At 34.9% G+C, this 25,086-nt stretch overlaps 1 protein-coding gene across 8 annotated transcripts in view; it reads right to left on the bottom strand.

Moving 5' to 3' along the window:
• Positions 1 to 25,086, bottom strand: part of METTL25 (methyltransferase like 25) — a 155,748-nt gene that overhangs the window by 14,091 nt on the left and 116,571 nt on the right. For 3 of the 8 annotated variants that reach the window (XR_008419711.1, XR_008419712.1, XR_008419708.1), the window contains exons 10-12: positions 20,140 to 20,214; positions 19,501 to 19,572; positions 17,559 to 17,667 (exon numbers count right to left, since the gene is read on the bottom strand). Coding sequence is in view for 2 of the 8 variants with exons in the window: in XM_053895816.1 (XP_053751791.1) it covers positions 17,575 to 17,667; positions 19,501 to 19,572; positions 20,140 to 20,214 (240 nt within the window). In the remaining 6 variants the exon portion in view is untranslated. Of the gene's footprint in view, positions 1 to 11,854; positions 11,941 to 12,994; positions 13,089 to 17,426; positions 17,668 to 17,920; positions 18,008 to 19,500; positions 19,573 to 20,139; positions 20,215 to 25,086 lie in introns of those variants that run through there. The other 5 variants (XR_008419710.1, XR_008419709.1, XR_008419713.1 and 2 more) reach the window with 4 other exon arrangements.

Below are 25,086 nucleotides of genomic sequence, written 5' to 3' on the forward strand. Positions count from 1 at the left end.
CATCTAGTCAGATGGTCTAGACAACTGTTACAGCCCATCAACAAAAGAGCATAGGAAAAAAACCTGTAGTCCAAGTTAGATTTATTTCACTTACTGCAGCCGAGAGAATGCACTCCAAAGGAATTGTAGGTTGACTCTGTTTTTAGGAGCTTCTTATAGGATTTAGGCCTGTATTGTATGGTTACAGACAGGATTGAAAACCATGGGGTCCAGTTTTGAATTGGAGGTTGTAAAAAAGCTAGGGAAATTCAATTACTGGTTTTGCTTTTTTTTTTTTTTTTAAATTGGGGGCAGGATCATTAAAGTGGGCTGAGGGTGGTCACTGATGAAGAAGTAGCTGTTAGTTACGTATGAGAAGAGAGGTGTTTGAGAAGGGCCTTGTCTCTTGTTCTAGACATGCCACTGAGTGAATATTGTCCATAATTGTCATTTATTTTATATTTTAGCATCTCCGAGTTTTAGCTAGATAATTTTGGGTAAAGTGAATTGAACTCTCAGCTTTAATTTTCCAGTATAAAACATAAAGGAATTATCTATTATTATTTCAGATAGAAAATTCAAAATTACCTTACATATAATTTTAGTTGCACACCTATTTTCCTTCACTTTAATACTGAACATTTTCTAAGAAAAAACCCCATATATTATGCTAGCCATTTACAAAAAGAGTTCCATCTGATTGGCAGACTATGATACCTACCCACTGAGAGGCAGAGCAACCAAAAGATCATCAATTGCTTGAGGTCTACAGGGTTATGCATCCACCAATATCTTACTCTACTCAAGAGGAAATGAAAAAATGGAAGACCAACACAGAAGACCCTCAAGTGATCAAACGGTAAGATAGTAGCTGCAGTGATTAAGAGGTTAGAGTCACAAGCCAGAATGCCTGGATTTGAATCCTGACTTCACCATACCATGGATTTCTTCCTGCCTTCTCCTACATGGAGCAAGTGGCTTGACCTCTGTTTCTGAATTTCGTCTTTAGTAAAGCAGCAGAAATAATATAGTCCCTTCCTCTTAGGATTATTGTGAGGACTGAATAAGTTAATAAAGTGCTTAGAACAGCACCTAGTGTGACACAGGCACTCAATAAATATTTACTTGGCATTATTATTATAACCCATCATGTCGTTTTGGAGTTTAAAAAACCTTTTAAAAATTGAGTAGTTGCCAAGGACACTCTGTATGAATGGTATGTATGTGTGTAAGAGAAATATAATGTTGGAGTCACCTCCAAAATTTTTTAAACAGATCTGGCCACTCAAGAAGACTCCTTCACAGAGAGCTGCTCAAATGCCAGCACATTTGAGAATAGTGAGTCTGGAATTATGTTAACATATTGGAACCTTCCATGGAGACTGGGATGGTGAAAGAGCAATTTGAATAGTAGACTTTCAAAACTGTCAAAGAAATTGATGATGTATTCCTGCTTGCCAGGAAGGGGCTTATGCAACACCTTTGGACTGAATATGAGGCCAATAAAAATGGAACTTCTGGGGAGATTCAATGAAATCTATAACTGAAGTGGCCCCATTCTTCTCTTCCTGTCAAGCTGGCCATTTTGACATCTATTAACTAATACATGTAAGTGGGGTAAATATTTTTTTGATTATGACATCTGTTTAAGTTGGCCTTCTGTGTCTAGTCATACTTTCAGTTAAACTATATGCTGTTAGCATTTACTAGATTAGAATTGTTTTTTGGGGGCATAGAAAAAGTTTGCAACAAAGATTAAATTATAGGTTATTTTTTATAATCATATGGAGTATATAAAAAAGTTCTTTGCATTTATTTTTACATTTTGTGACTGGCCATTTGGGCATTTTTGGAGTGTATGTTTGAATTAAGTTTATTGGCACATTTATATAGAAGACTTGTTATCTCAATTGATTTCTGTCAAGTCATTAGTAGATTGCCTACATTTCCTTGTAGTTTATGTAAAAATATATAGGCTGAGACTATTCAAGAAGTTAGAAACAACCTAAAGTTCTAACAATAAAATAATGGGTAAACAGAATATATCTCATTAGGATGGACTTTTCTGAAGTCATTAAAATGCTCATTTGAAGGCAGTGTAGAGTCATGGGAAAATGTTTCCTATATAATATTAAGTAAAAGAGGCAAAATACAGAAGGCTATGTTGACTGTTAAGGCAAATACAAACAATGCATGCATTTGGACCAACCGAAAATAACTACTTGCTAGTGGGAATATAAGTAATTTAAATGTATTTCTTCACTTTTTTTTTTTAACAAAAAAAGAAAATGTAGAGATTTACATGGCATGACCAAATTATTCAAGGGCCAAATTCCTCACTCATTTTTCATGGATTTGTAAAAATGACAGCTTGTATGTTAAGGAGATTTGAACTTCAGCCCAAGAACCTGACTTGTTTGCCTCGATAGATTTACTGTATCTTGACTTTCTTCATAAATTCTGTGCAAATTCCAATGCCAGGTGGTTTGCTATCTTTATTAATATGAAAAGATCTCATGGGTGAAAAGATACCATAATCAGAGATAAACAGGAGAAGCACAGCATATGGTGTAGAAAGTCCACCAAAAGATATGAAGGCCTTTTGAAAAGTTGTTCATAATTGCTATATATATTTTTTAGAAGTTAGAGTTTTCTGGGAGATATCTAGATAATACAGAACATTTTCACATTGTTAAAATTTACTTCCACATTAAATCTTTTACATTATAATTAAAAAATATTGCCATAGTCAATTGTGAGAAATGGTTGGAAAAAAAACCCACCATTCAAACCCAAAATTTATTAACAAGTCCTCTTGGAGTAATGCCTGTTAAATAAAGAATGTCAGCTGAAGGTAGAGGGGGTTTGTGAGATTCTGGTTTCCCTTGCATTTATTCTTTGGCAGTGACTGAAGAAGGGGGGATCTAACCTTCTTAGATACAGACTTCTTGAGCATAAGCCAAGATGTTGGTCCATTTAGGGCAAAGCTGTTGCATACCCTTAGGATTTGCATGCTCCCCAACCTGGGAATGGAATGCAGCAGACACTAACAAAGCCTGGCAGGGTCTTCCATATTCTTGGGCATAAAACCATCCCAGAAGAACCATTTTAAGACTGACTTCTCAAACGTGAAACACTTGGGAATCTCCTTAAAATACTCATTCTAACTGAGTAGGTTTGGGATAGGGACTGAGCTCCTGCATTTTAAAAAGCTGCCAGGTGATGTTGATGCTGTTGGTCCATGGATTGTATTTTTGAGTAGTAAGCTCTAAACTCAGTTTACTTGAGAAAAATAAGTGATGCGGGACATTTCCTGCTTAATCTTTGCTTCCCATATATTATCTGTAACTGGAAACTAATCCTTGGACAAGGAAGTATGCCATTGGAGTGGACTCCAATTTTTATCACTCCAGTGTCCAGAAACAGAAGTATTGGTAACTAAGAAATACATCATGTACCTCTTATGTTGAAGTCTTATGCATTGTTCTGTGCTCACCAGCTTTTGGAATGTTATGCCTTAACATTATGATGTGTAGACATCTGTATGGTTGACTACTTTTGAAATTTTGCTTTGGAATTTTCAAAGTTGTTTATAAAAGATTTCTTTATAAAACCCCTTCTCTGGGTGACTCAGTCAGTTGAGCGTCCAACTCTTGATTTAGGCTAAGGTCATGATCTCATGGTTTGTAAGTTTGAGCTCTGCATCTGGCTCTGCACTGATAGTGCGGAGCCTGCTTGTGATTCTTTCTCTCGTCTCTGTCCATCCTTCCTCTGTTGCTCTGTCTCCAAAATAAAAAAAAAAGAAACATTAGACTGAGGAATTAAGATGGCGGAGAAGTACGGGGACTGGGATTTCCCTCGTCCCTCAAACACAGCTGTATTGAGATCAGAATACTGGGTGTTCCAAACCCAGGAAATCCATTTGTGGAGTGACAGAAAAATCTCCACAGGCAGATGGAGACAGCTTGGTGGGACAGAGGTACATGTATGCAAACTGGGAGAGGTAAAATATCGTGGGCACAGAGGGGAGGGATCCCCTTCTGTAGAGAGACAAAAGGGAGAGAAAGAAAGCTGTAGATTGTGGTATTTTGTTAAGATCAGAGAAAAACCTCTCTGGACCATGGACTGGGGAATGAGAAATATGGAGAGTGCCAGTCTCTACTTTGTAAACAGCCTTAGCAGTGGAAGATCGGAGTCTTGTCTTTTCTTTTTTCTTTTCTCTTCTCTTTTTTTCTTTCCTTTCCTTTCTTTCATTTTTTTAAATGCTTATTTATTTTGGAAAGAGAAAGAGAGAGAGACAGAGAAAGAACTAGTGGGAGAGGGGAAAAGAGAGAAGGGGACAGAGGATCTGAAGCAGGCTCTGCACTGACAGCCCAATGTAGGGTTTGAACTCACAAAATGTGAGATCACGACTTGAGCCGAAGTCAGACACTTAACCAACTGAGCCACCCAGGTGCCCACTAAAGATCAGAGTTTTCAAAAAAGTGTGATTTTCCCCAAACTGGGGGTGGTGGTAGGCACACACCTGGTGGGGAGGGGAGCCAGCCCTGGGGCTCATGGTGATCTCAGGGGCGCACTGGAAGAGAACAGTCCCCTTCCTTGAGTACTGTGGGTAAAGGGTATATTGCTTCCCAAGGATAAAAGACCCTACAGGTGCCAGCCATATCAGCAGGGTAGAGTGGTGCTACCCCAGAACTGGGTCCATGTGGTTCAGGATCCTTTAAGACGTCAGGTTTTGAATTCTAGCTCAGTGCCTAGGAGGCGTGGGAGACTGTGGAGCAAGGCAAGCTGACTGCTTGTGCTACTCTGTAAAGGCTGCCTGAACAGCATAGTCTGAGACACTTGGTCCAGGGAGAAGAGACTGAGATGTCCCCATATATCTCCCCATCACCAACATGGTGGAGAGTCCGCAAACAAGATAGCAGCCCCCAGTGGAGGTGGGACCTACTTACACCAAACCCTGCCCCTCCATGCCTGGCAACTGCTTATCTACTAGAGCAGGACTGACACTATAAGAACCAGAGGGCCTCTCCTCCAGACCAGCACAGCCACGGGTCCCAGACAACAACAGACAACTGTCCTGTGGTTTTGTATATTAGTCTGTTGCTCTTTTTTTTCTTCCTCTCTCTTCTCTTTTCTTTCCTTCTCTTTTCTTTTTCTTTCTACCCTCTTCTTTTTTTTCCTTTGGAAAAAAAGTTTCTGATTTGATTTTTGGTCAATTCTTATTATGTATATATGTATTAATATATACATTTATATATATATTAATTTCCTTTTGTTCTCTGTTTAATCAGGCATTTTTACTCTATTCTTTTTATACCTTTTCTATATTTTCTTCTTTGTTTTCCTTTCTCTCTCTCTGGATTAAGCCTTATAGTTTCTTTGATTCTTTGCTTGGTCTTTTTTTCACCCCTTTCATTTTCCTCTTTCTTTGGGATCAGGTCCCCTGCCCTTTCCTTTCTTCTGGGGTTACTTCAATGAACAAATGAAAGTACACCTGGTGGAATAATTCACCACCACAAGTAAGGAGGAGCTTTGTATAAGACTGACCAGTGGATAGAGCAGCCAAATACGCATGAACAGGGTGCACACAACACACTCCAAAATCCCTTCCTGAAGTGCCAGGCCCTAGACAGTGTATGACCCCTTTTTAATATAGTAGTTTTTGCAGGTGCAGGACACATAACAAGCTATTAAAACACATCAAAGACAGAAACCTAGCCAAAATGATGAAATAGAAGAATTCTCCTCAAAAGAAATTCCAGGAAGAAATGACAGCCAGAGAATTGCTCAAAACAGATATAAACAATATATCTGAACAAGAATTTAGAATAACAGTCATAAGACTAATAGCTGGGATTGAAAAAAGCATAGAAGATGCAGAGAATATATTGCTGTAGAGATCAAAGACCTAGCAAACAGTCATGATGAATTAGGAAATGTTATAAATGAGATGCAAAATAAACTAGATGCAGTGACAGCGAGGATGAAAGAAGCAGAGGAGAGACTAGGTGAAATACATGATAAAATTATGGAAAATGATGAAGCTGAAACAAAGAGGGCAAGGAAATTACTAGACCACAAGGGTCTAAGTGATTCAATGAAATGAAATAATATTGGTTATCACAGGAGTTCCAGAAAAAAGAAGAAGAGAGAGAAAGCTGCAGAAGGTTTATTTGAACAAATTAGAGCTGAGAACTTCCCTAATCTGGGGAAGGAAACAGGAATCCAAGTCCAAGAGGCACAGAGAACTCCCTTCAAAATCAACAAAAACAGGTCAACACCATAATATATCAAAGTGGCAAAATACAAAGATAAAGAGAGAATTCTGAAAGCAGCTAGGGACAAATGGGCCTTAACCTACAAGAGTAGACTCAGAAGGGTGGTGGGAGATCTGTCCACTGAAACTTGGCAGGACAGAAGGGAGAGACAGGAAATATTCAATGTGCTGAATAGGAAAAATATGCAGCCAAGAATCCTTTATCCAGCAAGGCTGCCATTAAGAATAGAAGGAGAGATAAAGGCTTTCCCAAACAAAAACTAAAGGAGTTCATGACCACTAAACCAGCCCTGCAGGAGATTCTAAGGGGGGCTCTGTGAGTAGAGGGCAGCAAAGACTACAAAGGACCAGAGTCACCACCATAGGCACGAAACCTACAGATAACATAATGACACTAAATCCATATCTTTCAATAATCACTCTGAATATAAATGGATTAAATGCCCCAATCAATAGACATAGGGTATCAGAATGGATAAAAAACCCAAGATCCATCTATATGCTATTTACAAGAGATTCATTTTAGACCTGAGAACCCTTTCAGATTGAAAGTGAAGGAATGGAGAACCATCTATCATGCTTCTGGAAACCAAAAGAAAGCTGAAATACCATACTTATATCAAACAAACTAGATTTTAAACTAAAGGTTTTAACAAGAGATGGAGAAGGGCATTATATCATAATTATGGGGTCTATCCATCAAGAAGAGCGAAAAATTATAAATGTTTATGACTCCAACGTGAAACACCCAAATATATAAATCAATTAATCACAAACAAATAAATGTATAGATAATAATACTGTGATTTTAGGGGCTTTAATACTCCACTTACAACTATGGACAGATCATCTAGGTAGAAAATCAATAAAGAAACGTCTCTGAATGACACATTGGACCAGATGGACTTAACAGATATATTCAGAACTTTTCATCCAAAAGCAGCAGAATACATATTCTTCTTGCATGCACATGGAACATTCTCCAAAATAGATCACATACTGGGTCACAAAAAAGTCCTCAACAAATGTAAAAGGAATGAGATCATACCATGCATATTTTCAGATCACAACTCTATAAAACTTGAAATTAATCAGAAGAAAAAAATTGGAAAGCCCACAAATGCATGGAGGTTAAAGAACATCCTACTAAAGAATGAATGGGTCAACTAGGAAATATAAGAAGAAATTAAAAAAATTTATGGAAGCAAATGAAAATTAAAACATGACAGTCCAAACCCTATGGGATGCAGCAGGGGTAGTCCTAAGAGGAAAATACATTGTAATTCAGGCCTATCTCAAGAAGCAAGAAAGGTCCCAGAACATAACCTCATATCTAAAGGAAGAAGAAAGGCAGCAGCAAAGAAAGCCCAAAGTCAGCAGAAGAGAAAAAAATAAAGATTAGAGCAGAAATAAACAATATAGAATCCAAACAAACAAACAAAACAAACAGCATAACAGATCAATGAATCTAAGAGCTGCTTTTTTGAAAGAATAAACAAAATTAACAACCCCCTACCCAGACTTGTCAAAATAGAAACAGAAGGAAAGCTTACAGACTCATTCTATGAAGCCAGCATTACCTTGATTCCCAAACCAGACAAAGACCCCACTAAAATGGAGAATTACAGGCCAATATCCCTGATGAACACAGATGCAAAAATTCTCAACAAGATACTAGCAAATCGAATTTAACAGTATGTTAAAAGAATTATTCACCATGTCAAGTGGGATTCATTCCTGGGCTGTAGGGCTGGTTCAATGTTTGCAAATCAATCAACATGATACATCACATTAAGGGAAGAAAGGATAAGAAGCATATGATCCTGTCAATAGATGCATAAAAAGCACTTGACAAAATACAGCACCCTTTCTTAATAAAAACTCTCAAGAAAGTTGGGATAGAAGGAACATACCTTAACATCATAAAAGCCATACATGAAAGGCCCACAGCTAATATCATACTCAATGGGGAAAAACTGAGAGCTTTCCCTCTGAGATCGGGAACATGACAGGAATGTTCACTCTCACCACTGTTGTTTAACATAGTATTGGAAGTCCTAGCCTCAGCAATCAGACAACAAAACAAAATGAAAGGCATCCAAATTGACAAAGAGGTCAAACTTTCACTCTTTGCAGATGACATGATATTCTACATGGAAAAACCCAAAAGATTCCACCAAAAAACTGCTAGAACTGATCCATGAATTCAGCAAAGTTGCAAGATACAAAATCAATGTACAGAAATTGGTTGCATTTCTATACACCACTAATGAAGCAACAGAAAGACATATCAAGGAATCTATCCCATTAACAATTGCACCAACAACCATAAAATACCTAGGAATAAACCCAACCAAAGAGGTAAGAGATCTGTATGCTGAAAACTAGAGAATCTTATGAAAGAAATTGAAGACACAAAAAAATGGAAAAACACTCCATGCTCTTAGGTTGGAAAAACAAATATATTAAAATGTTGATAGCATTTTACAAGCATTCTACACATTTAATGCAATCCCAATCAAAATAGCACCAGCACTCTTCACAGAGCTAGAACAAACAATCCTAAAAATTTGCATGGAACCAGAAAAGACCCCGAATAGCCAAAGTAATGTTGATAAAGAAAACCAAAGCTGGAGGCATCACAATCCTGGACTGTAGCCTGTATCACAAAGCTGTGATCATCAAGACAGTATTGTATTGGCACAAAAACAGACACAAAGACCAATGGAATAGAATAGAGAAGCCATAAATGGACCCACAAATGTATGGCCAATTAATCTTCAACAAAGCAGGAAAGAGTATCCAATGGAAAAAAGACAGTCTGTAGCAAATGGTGCTGAGAGAACTGGACAGCAACATGCAGAAGAATGAAAAGAGACAACTTTCTTACGCTATACACAAAAATAAATTCAAAATGAATGAAAGACTGAAATGTGAGACAGGAAATGATCAAAATCCCACAGGAGAAAACAGGCAGCAACCTCTCTGACCTTGGCCTCAGAAACTTCTTACTTGACATGTCTCCAAAGGCAAGGGAAACAAAAGCAAAAATGAACTATTGGGACCTCATCAAGATAAAAAGCTTCTGCACAGCAAAGGAGACAATCAACAAAACTAAAAGATGGAATGGGAGAATATATTTGCAAATGACATATTGGATAAAGGGTTCGTATCAAAAACCTATAGAGAAGTTACCAAACTCAACACCCCAAAAACAAATGATACAGTGAAGAAATGGACAGAAGACATGAATAGATACTTTTCCAAAGAAGACATCCAGATGGCCAACAGAAACATGAAAAGATGCTCAACATCACTCATCATCAGGGAAATACATATCAAAACTACATTGAGATACCCCCTCATATCAGTCAGAGTGGCAAAAATGAACAACTCAGGCAACAACAGATGTTGGTGAGGATTTGGAGAAAGGGAATCCCTGTTGCAATGCAAACTGGTGCAGCCACTCTGGAAAACAGTGTAGAGGTTCCTCAGAAAATTAAAAATAGAATTACCCTACAACCCAGCAATAGCACTGCTAGGAATTTACCCAAGGATACAGCAGTGCTAATTCGAAGGGGCACAGGCACCCCAATATTAATGGCAGCACTATCAATTATAGCCAAATTATGGAAAGAGCCCAAATGTCCATTGACTGATGAACAGATAAAGAAGATATCGTATATATACACAATGGAATACTACTCAGTGATGAAAATGAATGAAATCTTGCCATTTGCAAAAAAGTGGATGGACTGGAGGGTATTATACTAAGTGAAATAAGTCAGTCAGATAAAGACATATATCATATATATATGATCATATATCATATGATTCACTCATATGTGGAATTTGAGAAACTTAACAGAAGATCATAGGGGAAGGGAAGGAAAAATAACATACAAACAGGGAGGCAAACTGTAAGAGACTCTTAAATACAGAGAACAAACTGAGGGTTGATGGGAGTGGGAAAATGGGTGATGGGCATTGAGGAGGGCACTTGTTGGGAGGAGTACTGGGTGTTGTATGTAGTGATGAATCATAGAAATCTACTCCTGAAGGCAAGACTACACTGTATGTTAACTAACTTGACAAAAAAAAAAAAAAAAAGACATATTAAAACAAAAAACAACCAAACAAAAACCCCTTCTCTGATTCTCTTTGTGACCCTTTTATATATGATATGTAAAATGCCAAACTATTTGGTATTTAGTAATCAGCAACTGTCTTTAGGTTTTAGTAATTAAGATTTATTTTAAAATTAAACTTAAAGTTAATGTCTTGGTCAAGAAGCTTCTTGGTTTTCATTGATCTTCCTAATTTATAGTCAACCACTATTATTAGTGTTCAATTCTTTCAAAAGTGTCCTCAGGACACAACTTCTAACACAAAGTTCTGATTATACTTATGAGACAGTAAAAACTAAGTAGGACATACAGTACCCAAATTAGTAAAAATGAATACATTATTTAGAATGTCAATGGGATTCTTATTATTGAATTTTTTTTTAAACCTGTGAACAGTGAGCTGAAAGATCTCTTTAATGTGTTTCCTATGAGAACACATTTCTATGGAAAACACACCAACGTGTTTTTTTTTCTTTTTTCTTTTTCTTTTTTGCTTTATTTGTGTAGTTTTGAATATAGTACTATACCTTAATTCCTTGGCCCACTAAAATTTGGAGACCACAGAGGTAGATGAAAGAAAAGAACAAAAGTGTAGTCTTTAAGCAGATATTGAGCATTCAAACCATTATGCTTTTAGGATAATATTAAATTCCTACAGTGAATGAGGAATGGGTGAATTATTAAGGATTACTGCTTGCTCCTTGGGTATATACTACTGTCACTATTACTAAGGATCTATATCCCTAATGCATGCTATTTTTTTTGTTGTTTGTTGTTTTGAAGATTGAAGTAAGTGTGAAAGCACCCAGCAGTTAGTTCACAGATGTTCAATAAAGTTCAGTTGGATTTTCTAAGTCTTACTTGATGAGAAACACATATCCTCTGCTCTTTGAAAAGTTATAGATATTTGTTTGGTCTTCCATTTCCTGTCTTTCAAAGATGGCACTTCTGATTTGGCCAACAAAGAGATATACTATCCTTCTTATGCATTTGCATCTTGGGGAGAGGTTAGAATCTAAAATTCAGTACATAAATGTGTATATGATGTAACTCCACTGGGCTACTACGACCTATGACCCTCAGAGGCTCTGTAACATTTTTATTTACCTAACTAAACACAACTCTGAGACTTAGTTTTACTTTTCATAATAAAAGAATGGTAAGAAGATCTAGGTTGAATTTACTATGGTTTCATTAATCTTAAAGGTAGGAACTATGCTATTTATGGCAGCAATTTTAATGAAATCCTTTCTTCTCTAAACATCTGCAACCAATTTATTAGAATGAAAACACATTACCAATAATCTCATTAACAAACATTGATACTACAACTGTACTAAAGATCTAAAATGTGAAGCATATTTTAAAAGAATTTCAAATCTATTTATTTTAAAGATAAACAACAGTATTTTCTATTAATGAGAGAAAAGTTAACCAAAAATAATTTACCTTTCAATAGCTTTCAGTTTTATCCTCTAGATGTTGACCCTCAAAACTTCTAAATATTATTCTTCAGTACAGTACAACCTTTGCTTTAGGGATGGTTTCTGGAACCTAGCATAAGCAGGTAATGTGAATGTAATGTTGGACCCTTTAAAGGTACTGTTTGTACATACATAGAAAGATATTCATTATTCTATACATTAAAAGTAAACACTTCTTTGCCTTCATTTTTATTCTTAGTTCTGTCCTTTTGAGTTAGCTTAAGTAGAAATAGAGTATTTAATTTTTTCTTTGTGATTTGAAGTCTGTTCCTCCTGTCTTTATTCGCAGAGGTTTACCTGCAGCTATACTGTCTACTAAGATCAGAAATATTCTGGGGGCGCCTGGGTGGCTCAGTTGGTTAAGCGGCCGACTTCGGCTCAGGTCATGATCTCACGGTCCGTGGGTTCGAGCCCCGCGTCGGGCTCTGTGCTGACAGCTCAGAGCCTGGAGCCTGTTTCAGATTCTGTGTCTCCCTCTCTCTGACCCTCCCCCATTCATGCTCTGTCTCTCTCTGTCTCAAAAATAAATAAATGTTAAAAAAAAAAATTAAAAAAAAAGAAATATTCTGAAGTCACCAGAACACCAGAGATGTCTGTTGTTATAATCAAATGGTATCTGGAATTGTTTTATCTTTCCCTTGAAACACATTATTTGAGTGTGCTTTGCTTGTTGGAAAACCATCCTTGAGACTTTTTCTTAAAGGAGTTGTAGCAGTTATTAGAAGACTGGATTCTTTCCTGAGAGTTGAGCTAAGTGGAGCATTAGTTCAACATGATTAGCTGATGCACACCAAATCCCATGCTGACCAAATGGTGAATTTGGTGCATACTTTCTCCATTTTTCTCAAATTCAACGTGTTCAATCATAACTGTCTGAAAACAAGTTAAAGGCTTTTCCTCCCCTGAGATTTAATACATGCTACTTTGTTCTGTGCTGAAATGTGTTAACTCTCTTATTCTGGATTGTGCATTGGAAAACTCTAATAAAAACAGTATAATTTTTTTTTAAAGGACTTCCATTGACAGAACATCTGCAAACTTAATGAGGCGATCCATTGAGATAAATACATCAACTAATAAATCCCCATACATGCAGCCAGTAGCATCACTGGCCAAGTACAAACCTGGGGAGGTTTGGAGACTTCCAGTTCCTTCTGGTCACAGGTTACCAGAGCACATCTTTCACATGGCAGATTATTTCTTAAACAGTTCTCTTTCCTGAAAATAAGCCATTCTACTGACCATACTTAAAACAAACTAAAGGAACCTATAATTAAAGAGAGTGGAACAGAAGTAAACAGACTAAGACAAAGTTAGTTCATAGTAAAGGATTGTGTGCTTCTGTAGATACTTTCTTTTCTTTCTTCCCCAAAGTCATTATCTAAATCTTAACTCTTCCATATGCCTCTCATATGTGTTTCAATGCATAGATTATAAACTCCTAAAAATTAGGAACTGCCATAGTCTAGTTCTACAAATCTTCTTGCCCAACGTATAGTGTCTATGATAGTCTTAGTCACACTGTTGCAAACTAACAGTGGTTGACTAAATTCTATGCCACATCCAAAAAATACTTTTATCGATATGTAGGAAATTAATAAAAGATTAATTGCAGATTCAATTTAATAGTTGTATGATTATTAATATTTTATTTTCCTTCTTGAGGCTGTTTTGGCATATTGTGTTTCTTTGAGAAATTTTTCCATTTTATACAAATGTTCAATTTTGTTGTCAGAAATTTATTGGCAAATTTACAGGCATGTTCCCTTTTATATACCTGATATTGATTATTTGAACGTTTTATTTTTTAAATGATTAGACTTACCAGAGATGTGTAAATTTTATTAATTATTGAAGAACCAACTTTTGGAGGTGTTAATCATCTCTCCGTGTTTTTCTTCCAGAAACTACTAATCTTTTGATTTTTAGTCTCTTCCTTTTCTAATATGTGTTGAAAGCTAATGTTTTCTTATATCATGGTTTAGCTCATCCCGTAAGTTTTGATGGGCAGTGTTATCATTACAGTTCAATTATTTTCATTATTACTCAAATACTCTCTAATTTCCATTGTGAGTTCTTCTTTGACTCAGAAGTTATTTAGAGGTATAATTCTTAGTTTAAAGAATATGGGGATTTTCTACTTATATTTAAAACAATTTTTAAATTTTTACTTACATATATATATTTAAGTATACAATAAATTTTATAAGTATATAATAAAATTATATACTACATATATAATACATAATGAATATATATCGCGCATATATATATATATGTATATATATATGCCCCATGCCCAGCGTGGAGCCCAACATGGGGCTTAAACTCACAACCCTGAGATCAAGACCTAAGCTGCGATCAAGAGTCAGATGCTGAACTGAGCCACCCAGGCTCCCCTAAAACAATTTTTTTAAGCTTAAATGCATTGTGGTCAGAAACTACATATAATATAGTTTCAATTTTTTTGAAATTTATTAAAATTTACTTCAAAGCCCAGCATATGGTCAGCTTTTGTAAAATTTTCATATGTACTTGAAAAAATTATATAGTAGTTAGGAACAGTTTATAATAAACTGTTTATCCATTAGCTCAATTTTACTTCTTTTATTGTTCAAATCTTGTATCTTTTTGGTTTTGTTTGCTTTTTCCATAAGATAGAGGGAAACATGAAAATATTCCCAGCATGATTGTAGACTTGTTTCTCCCTGTAGTTAATTTTTGGCTTATATATTTTGTAATTATGGTATTAACTAAATACAAACTTACATTTTCCTGGCAAATTGAAATTCTTTTCATTATAAAGGTTACCCTTTATCTTCCAGAATATTTTTGCCTGAGATTAACTAAAAATCTACTTTGATATTGATAAATATCCTTCCTTTTGATGAGTAATTGCAAATATGTCTTTTCCTTCCTATTACTTTTGAATTTTTTATAACCCTGTTTTAGATGTTTTTTCTAACCAGCAACTTATTGGGCTCTATTTTTTCAATTAGTCATCTTTGTTTTATAATTGAAGCATTTAATGTACATTTAATGGAAGTACTGACATATCTAGGTTTGAGTCTACTATCCTATACTATTTGCTTTACATATGTTTATGTACCAGGAATTAATTGCTTTACGTTGAGAACTACAACCATGTGCATTAATATGACAGAGCTATGGGGTCTAAGAACTGAGACCACCTGTGTCAACATGATTTATTTGTTTGGTAAAGGAAATCTTTGCCCAGGAAAGATAAGGCTGTAAACCAATAAATAACTTCATTGTTTCAGGAAATTCTCATATATTAATTTATCTCAGACAATCTGCTCACCTTGGCAAAGAGCTCACTTATCAAGCAACAGTTTACTTATCAGAACTTGCTTCAAGACCCTTGCCTTGCTATTAGATACCAATCATAAAACTTGTCATGAACTTTTCCAAATTGCAGTCTGGTCTCCACCTGAAAAGAGCCACCTTCAAAATGCTGTAAATATCCTCTCCTGACTTTACCTTCAGAGACCCTCAAGGCAGAATCCCCTATTACTACAGACAGTTTTAATAAATTCAGTTTTGCTTTATTAACAGATTGCCTGGAGACATTTTGTGGGAGTTCAATAACATATTTAATCTTTTAATGCTCATAACAACCTTAGAAGTAAATTTTATTCTTATATTCTTTTTACAGATGAGAAACCTGAGGCATACTGAATACTAAAGTGACCTACACAAGGACAGACAATAATTTAACTCATATGAATCTAAACTATGGTACTAATATTACTGAGCCTATCTTCCCTTGAAGTCTTATCAATTTGAAGGTACCATAAAGGATCTCATGTCCTGACCCTCTCAGCCCTATACAATAATTACAGTACTAATTATGGTAATTAGTAATTTTGTTGTCTTTCTTACTAGACTGTGAGCTCTTTGAGAAAAGGGACATATCTTGTTTGTCTCCATGCTGCCAGTGCCTAGCCTAACGTGTGACACATGATAAGCATTCAATAAATGTTTCTAAAATGAAAATTAAATGAAACCCACTTTACAAATGAGGCTCTGAGATATTAAGAGTCTTGCTTTAGCTCACTCAGAATGTAACTGTCAGGATTGATGCTCCTGCCAATACATCACCTTCTTTAGCTCAACTGTAAATGAGTTCTCAAAGAGTTCTCAAAAAGAGCAGTTTTTCTGAGAGGAGAGTCTACAAACATTGCAATGGGGATTCATGTGTATAAAGCTGTAGTCCTGCCAAAATATTATATTTCTTTGTTCTTTTGCTGAAATATTATCATCTCAGTGGGTCATACAAGTTATCTCATGTTGATTAGCTTGAATCACACAAATGTCTCTATTAAAAATGGAAAGCATTAACTGATAAATATAATTTCTGACAATATTTTAAGGCATAGGGAAGTTACTACAAAGTTTCCTTGGTATTGAAACAGTTGGAGTTCACTTTACTAAACAGAGCTTTACACACATGAAGTTTTTTTTTCTTTATTATAATGAGAAAATAATGTTATATAAATATTTAGGCATCAGGGCAAAAGTTCAAAATCTTACATATCTGGGAATGGTGGGTGGGGTGGCAAATGTGAACGTGTGCATGCTCATAAGTGTACAGATGAAACAAGACTGGTAAAATGTTGATAATTATTGAAGTTTGTGATGAGTACATGCGATTCGTTAGACTCTACTCTTCATTTCTGAACATATTTGAAATGTTCCATAATAAAAAGCTTAAAAAGTGGCTATTTTCCCCAGTATTGTACTAGCTATACAAAGTACCTGATCATCCACATATATAATGGCTGCAAACTTCCTATCACAAAACAGAGCAAAAACTTATTCTTTCCATCTGCGGATAGACTCTAAAGTTTAAGAGAGTAGTTACTTCTTCTGATGGGAGAATTTTATAGTCTTTTGCTGAGCATCAAGGAAGCTTTTTGCCAACTGTCGTATCTTCTGTGTATATTAGAAATCTCAAGATTTCTGCAAATGAAAAGAACCTGTACCATACTGGGCATAGCGCTGGCCTTCTTTCATTCGCTCTTGCTTTTCTCAGACTGGCTTTCTACAGAGCACAAGGTAATTATCTATTTTAGTAAGATAAGTAGCTTCAAGATTCCTTAAAGTGAATCTCACAAGATGCCTATTTCTTTAAGGACACAGAATATCTTCTCATGTAACTTAGATGAAAACACATATGAAGCACTTTTTGTATCTGCCTGGTTCCTGGGTGTTTCTTTCCTTTTTGGATTTTTCCCTCCAGATGACATAGAAAATCCTTCCAAAATCTGGAGGAAAATGAAAGTGATCTTCTGTGCTAATTTTATTATATATACACCTATAACTTTCCTCTGTCCAAAAAGTTTTTAAATCAATAAAAGTCAAAATGTGGTATGTAGCAAGTATTAAGGGTCTCAAACAATAGGGAACAAGGGTCAGATTACAATGTCCTATTGATATAGTAACTCAGGAATGTAGGTCAATACTTTTTAAATATTTTCATGAGTTCTTATTTTATTAATGTATGCTTTGACAATGGAAAAATAGATTATGGTGTTCTGTTGTTAGCTATTATTTTATTGTTTATTTAAAATAGAGCAATGTTTTTTCAAATATTTACATAACACAACATAAATGTTTAGAAGAGCAAAATTAGTGATAGTTTCCACAAACAGATACATCTAATACCTTGCTTCAACTGAAATCATTGCTGCTTCTTCAGAGCAATAATAGCATAACATCTGGGAGATTTCACAGGATCAAACAACTTCACAAGTGCAGACCATGCAATATTTTCCTGCAAATTGATAAGTGATTTAAATACATAGCAATTTGTTGAAGATAAGAATGAAAGATGAGTCAGACTATATATTGTAATATAAAAACAACATAAAAGACAAACTATATAAAAGAAAATTATTCTTTGCTGAATGAAATTAACATTTACAATTTCACCTACAGGAATTTATGTTGAGGAAATAAAAGATTTACATAAGATAGTGAACTACACAGTTATTCTTTGCTGAAATTGTGAAAGAGTGGAAGTGATAAAAAACAATTGGGCATTACTTAAAGAAATTATTATATGATGAAACATTATTCACCTTCTGTAGTATATTCAATAAGATGAGAAAATTCTGAATAAAATAAATGAAACAGATTAAATTCAAAACTGCACTTGTAATTTGATTCCTTTATCTTATCTTATCATCATCTTATCTTATCTTATGTTAGAGAGCAGGGAGGGGTAAAAGGAGAGGGAGAGAGAATCTTGAGGGCTCTGTCTCTGGACTGTGAGACCATGACCTGAGCCAAGATCATGACCTGAGCTGAAATCAAGAGTCAGACAGCTTAACTGACTGAGTCACCCAGGTGCCCCAGATTCCAATTTTAATTAAAGTAGAAATAATGCGCTCATATATATGTGTGCAACATATACATATTAGAAAGAGGCACTAGAATACAAAACAAAAATTAAGTTAATGCTGAAAGATGGGACTGTTATTTTTAATTTTCTTGTTTATATTCTTCATTTAAAACTTTCTAACATATAAGTGTTATTTTAGAATAAAATATTATTTAATATTATTTAACATTGCTATTTAAAAATATTTTATTAACAATTTAATATTTTATGCTTTATATCATTTCATTGCCAATCTATTAATCTTTGTGCATATTACTTATTTTATTTAATTTATTTTTTTACCATTTACTTATTTTATTTAGGTCACTGGAAATTGCTTTGAAAAGGGAAATAATGAGTACCTAGTAAAACAGGCCCAATTCTGTCACCAATGAAATTGGAAACCAAAGATTTCCAGTGATTTTGAGTTACTTGGTAGCTTAAGAAAGTACACAATTATCCAAATATTTAAAAATTGTCTTTTTTCCATAAAAATATAAATTAGAACAGAAGCAAGCATTTATTAAAATCCATTTGTTCCAAATAGCCTGTTGAAAAGAAGAAAGTAAAATTACCCACTATGATAGAACAAAATTGTTAAAATAAAGGGCTTATGGTGGAAACATGAGGCTGAATCCATGTATGGGTTTAATTTAAATAGTGCACATAACTATTTTGATCATAGCTCAGTGTAAAATCTGCAAAAAAAATTTTCCTTAAAGACAAGCAAAAAACTAGTTGTTTTGGTGCATTCAACATAGATTAAAAAAAACCAAGACTGTGAAGAAGCAAAAGCAATTTTCACTGATCAGAAAGAAATTTTTATACTGCAGATTACATATGTCCAAAATCCAAAAGTGATTTAAAAGGTAAATTTTCATTAAATGAAATATATATATATATATATAATATCTTTTATGTCTGGCCTTTATTAAATTTAGCTACACAATACGTCATATATGATAGTTGTGTTCACTGCCTACCATACAGTAATTACCATACAATTAAAATAACATAAACTTTATTATAATAGGTTTGCTGAAAACATCTGTTGTACATATGTTTATGTTTAAAAAGAGATGGAATGAATATTTAAACTTGGAAAATATAATAAGAAAAATTATCTGACTAGCTGTATGCAAAAGAAACTTATCCTAGGTAATAGTGGATCTGTTTACTATATTAAATAAAGATATTAGTTATATATTTTAAAATATAATTTACCTGCTCTTTCAGATAGCAAAGTCGATCCAGAAGAATCAGTGTCTCTATACAAGGAGCCAGAACAACTTTCAACTAAAAGAAAGGATAAGATAGGATGGTAGAACTTTAAAAAACAAAACAAAACAAACAAACAAACAAACAAACAAACAAACACAAACTAGCTTAACACTTATGTTCAAGAAAATGCATCTACAGAAATTTATATAGGGCCAAATAAATCTCCAATACCAATTGTATATATTCAGAAAACGAATACTGCAGAGATCAAAAGTTTTTCTTTAATAATAACAGGAATCCAAAGGCAGTGGTACATATGATAGAGAGTTTTCAGAGGTACTAAGAATGAAATTCATTAAAAGGCATGCTGGGGAAATAACTGCATTGAGACAAGTATGTGTTCAAAGAACTCTGAAATTTCTTCTGTGCATTTATGATACATTTTAAGAGAAATCTACCATGTGTTCTCTTTATTACATTACTGACACCTAATATAGTTCTGAAATAGGAAATGGTCCAAAACGGTTTTTCTACAGTAAGAGAAAAACAACATAGATTGGTTGGTCCCACAATAAAATTTAATTGAACCCCATTCAAGTCTGGCAACATATCCAATTTAATATGTTCATTTCTGAGATTTACCATATTAAAAGCTTCCAGCTCATTCATTCTAGGCTTGTACTTCTCGTAGTAGTCCATTATAACTTTTTCTGGCAGCTTCAAGATAAAACAACAAGAAATGTAACAACAGTTTAAAAAAAGTTTTTCCTTATCAAACATTAAAGTAAAACCAACATTAACAATTTAAAACAAATTTGGGTGTGTGAAGAACTCTGATATGAATGAAGCAAGTCAATAAACTAAGTTCTTTCATTAATATCTTCTACACCTATTCAGCATACTGTAAATAAAAACAGCAGTAACATCCTATTAATATTGTTTAATTTCAACAAGTTGATGAAATATTTACTTTGTTTCTATGTTTAGGGTACATAGTAGGAGCTCAATAAACATTTTTTTTGAGTAAAATTAAAAATTTCAAATGATATATCTAAAACTATATATCCTAGAGAATAATTCAAAGGCCACAAAAACCCAGTAAGGACATATGTTCATATTTAGGGTAATTTCCTCTAACATGCACATAACAAATCCATCAACAAGCATTACTTTCTGGTTTTCCTCAAAAAATAGGATACCTATAATACAATGAACCCTTGTGGTTAGCAGGCCACTTTTTATAACATATATGCTTCTGTTCACACCAGTTGAACTTTGTTTACTGAATCAATTGTATTTGTTTCTAAACTTGTTATGCCAGTTATAGTATTGTAATGATATAAGTAAATATTACATAACTAATGAAATATTAATGCAAAAGGAAAAGTTGTTTCTATAAATTGGATGCCTTTGTGAAAGGATTAATAAAGGAAAGTCACTAGAAGAAATTGCTGTCAAATTACATGTGGTCAAAACAAACGTTAAGTCTGGATAAAAAGAGTAAAATATCTGAAAGGATTTGTATTTAGATTTTCTCTGAAAATGTCTACCTGAATTTATTATTTTTTCAAAGTCCCTATTCTTTTTCTTACTGAACTAAATTTCTTTTGAATTTAAAAAGTATAAAAAGGTTAATGGTGAAAAGCAAGGTTTTGTTTCAGTTTCTAGTGCAGCTTTCCAGAAAAGATTTTCCCCTTGGTACAGAACCCAAGCAGATTATACCTCCTTCCCCAACCCTTTTATTTTCAAAAAAATTTTTGTTATTTTTTATTTTTTCATTCTCAGGTTAGTTAACATACAGTGTAGTCTTGGCTTTCAGGAGTAGAACAGTGATTCAACTCTTTCATATGGCACCCAGGTCTCATCCCAAAAAGGGCCCTCCTTAATGCCCGTCACCCATTTAACTTACCCCCTCACTGCAACTCTCAGTTTATTCTCTGTATTCAAGAGCCTCTTATGGTTTGTCTCCTTCTCTGTTTTTATCTTATTTTTACTTCCCCACCACTTTTAAAAATCTTGCCCATCTTTGAATCAAATGAGTACTCCTAAACCAAACTTCTGCAGTAGTGTATATTGGACTGGATCCAGGCCTGCGATTCAAGCCAGGAAAACTCATCTCACAAAATTGTGTGTGTGTTTGAATTACAGCCTTTAGTTAGTCTTCTCTCCAGCCATCTGAGATCAGCAGTTATGGGACAAGTCAGAACTCATCATCTTTTTCTGATCCTGCCTCACCAGCATACTGCTTCCTATAAATATAGTTTTTCAGTGTGATTCCTTGGGTTCTCCAGTATTCTCTGTTTCTCTCTTATGCCAAATTGGGAAGCACAACCCTGGTCATCAATTGCATTTGTCCCAAACTAGGAACTGTTGATTTTGCTCCTCAGAATATTCCAGTCTAGAGAACTGTGTTGTTGGTTTTGTCAGTGATCTGTAACCCTGGGAATTTTCTTTGGTATCTTTCTCCATCCCTCTTTACCTTCATTGTGCTTCATAAAACACATGATTTGAGATTTAGCATGCTTTCTGATTTTGTCAAAGAAGTTGTGTTTTGGTTTTTATTTGTTGCTTTTGTGTGATTCTGAAGAGAAAAGGTGAGAACATCATCTTAACTCTCCTATTTTTTAAAAATGGAAATTGGTTGTTTAAGGGAAACAAAGCTGGACACTGTAGACTGCCTTAGAGGTATGCTTGATGTAAAAAAATTAAGACAGAACTCCAAAGAGTGACCCTATACAAAGCTGTGTGCAAAGACCAAAACAACAAATGGCCTTGTGCTTACACCAAAAGTCTGGTAAGTAAAAGTATATTAATATGTTTTTAAGTGAAAAATTCATTGTTTTAAGTTTTCATCAGTTTTTTCAGTGATACACTCAACTGCCAGTTTCATTACATTAGATCGCAGAGATTATTTGGAAAATTTAAAAAGATATTATCTCATTTAATCCTAACATCAATCTGTAACATACATATTTTCATATCATTTTTTTTTTTTTTTTTTGGTGTAAAAAGGTGATTTTATTAAAGCACAGGGCAGGACCTGTGGGCAGAAAGAGCTGCCTTCATGATCTCATTTTGTAGATGACATTATTGAGTGTTAAAGTCAGGGACAGCCTATGTAGGGCCAACGTCCTAGAGATGGAGGAAGGCATCAGAATTGAGTCACTGCCGGGTGCAGATCATACTTCGGCAAGGACATACATAAAAACTTACAAGTTGAAGTGCACATTGAATGGCAGTTGAGAGTACTGATCATGAATTTTATTGCTCCCTGTTGCCCATTCCCTAGACTCCAGAAAAGGAGATTAATATGAGTTAAGCTGTGCAAGAGGGCCCTAGCTCAGAGAGCTAAGTTTTGAGTTTAGGGAGATACCCAGTCTGAAAGAGAAACTGGAGTGAGAGGCTGTAAACAAGCGGTTATGTTCATGTTCAGGTGCTTTAGATTATTTTCCCCACTTTTTAAATAATTTTTGACAGTAATTTTAACTCCAGGATAGCCTTTGTGTTGGACAATACCTGCAAAGGTTTCAAGAGTCAAAGTTGTGGATACAAGTATCTCTTCTTTAATGCTTCAGTAAGATTCATAAGTCCTTGAATTTCTTCTGTCTTTATTTCAAACCTCAATTCTTCAGTCTCCTTTAGAAGTACATTTATTTTGTCTCTTGGCAGGCATGAATTTTCTCTTTATTCTTCCTTACTTGTCTGATTTGGAAAAATGCTAAATGAACATTTTTCTTGTGCTCAATGTCTGCTAATAAGTTATATAAATAGGACCAAAAGAAGTACACAGTCTAGAGTTAGACAGTCTGGATTGGAGTTCTTTCTCCTCAGTTATGTAGATTTGGCCTTAAGAAATGTACTTATCCACTTAACCTGTGTCTCAATTTCCTTATCTATAAAATGAGTATAACAGTATTCATTTCACAAGGTCATTCTTAGTATTCAGTAAGGTGATATAAACAATGCTTTTGGCAGTGTCCGGCACAAAGCAATGGTTCAATAAACATTATCTTTTCTCATATTGTTTTTTTAAATAAACTTATATTTTAAAAGTTTTAGATTTACAGAAAATTTGAAGATAGTATAGAGAGTTCCCATATACCCTATACCAAATTTCCTCTATTATTGACACCTTACAATGGGGTTATTTGTTAATGAACCCAATACTGATAGACTGTTGTTAGCTAAAGTCCATTATTTTATTGAGAATTCCTTAGTTTTTGCGGCATCTGCCTGACTCAGTCAGAAGAACATGTGACTCTTGATCTCAGGGTCATGAGCTTGAGGACCACATTGGGTGCAGAGATTACTTAAATAAATAAAAACTTTAAAAAAAATAATTTCTTAGTTTTCACCTAATGTCTTTTCAGTTCCACCATCCTATCCAGGATATCACATTGGATTTAGTCCTATTGGTTGTGATAGTTTCTCAGACTTGTCTTGTTTTTGATGACCTTGAGAGTTTTGAGGAGTAATGTCTAGACATTTTGTATAATGTTCTTTCACTTGGATTTGCAGATGTTCTTCCTCATAATTAGACTAGGGCTATGGGTTTTTGAGAGGAAGACCACAGAAATAGAGTACCATGTTCCTGACATGTCAAGGATACCGATCAACATAATTTAACATCATTGATATAGAACTTGATTACCCAGATAAGACAGTGTTTGTCAGGTTTTTCCACTCTAAAGTTCCTCTTTTTTCCACTTTTCATACTGCACACTTTGGAAGAAAGTCACTATGTACAGCCTACATTTAAGGAGTGGGGACTTATATTTCATCTCCTTGATGGTGGAGTATCTAAATAGATTACTTGGAATTCCCTTCCATGGGACATTTGTCTCTTCTCTTTATTTATTAAAGTTTTTTTTTGTTTGTTTTTTAATATAAAGGGGCCCAGGTAAGCAAACATGGACTATACCGCAATTTCATAGAAAGTGGGCTGGATGACTGGATGAGAGATACATGGTTGTTTAGAGATCCTCCCACATTGTACATGATCAAACCTGGGTTAGCAATTAACTTAGTTCTCACCAGGAGATGGTGAGACTGAGGCTGCTGACATATCCATGGCTAGGCCATAACTGGTTCAAGAACTAAGGTAGGTGGATGTGAAGGTGAAGCCCATTAGGCGATCTGCTCAGGGAGCTGGGAAGACAAAGCCAGTGGCAATGAGACTGAATTGGTTCTAACAGTCTTAGATTAACAAAGAAAGTTATTCATGCTATTATTCAAAGGATTAGTGTCACTATGAATCTTTTGTAGTATAATGCAAAGATGACTCAGTATGATTCTTACTTTTAGAAATGATGTGATTATGTACATAACATATTCATAAGCCCTGAAATTTATGGACAATAAGATAGAAGTTTTCTTTTCTTTTTTTTTTAACGTTTATTTATTTTTGAGACAGAAAGAGACAGAGCATGAACAGGGGAGGGGCAGAGAGAGAGGGAGACACAGAATCCAAAACAGGCTCCAGGCTCTGAGCTGTCAGCACAGAGCCCGACGCGGGGCTCGAACTCACGGACTATGAGATCATGACCTGAGCCGAAGTCGGACGATTAACCGACCAAGCCACCCAGGACC

The sequence above is a fragment of the Panthera pardus genome, unplaced genomic scaffold (assembly GCF_024362965.1).
Source record: "Panthera pardus isolate Hobbes unplaced genomic scaffold, ASM2436296v1 HiC_scaffold_6, whole genome shotgun sequence".
Classification (NCBI taxonomy): Eukaryota; Metazoa; Chordata; class Mammalia; order Carnivora; family Felidae; genus Panthera; species Panthera pardus.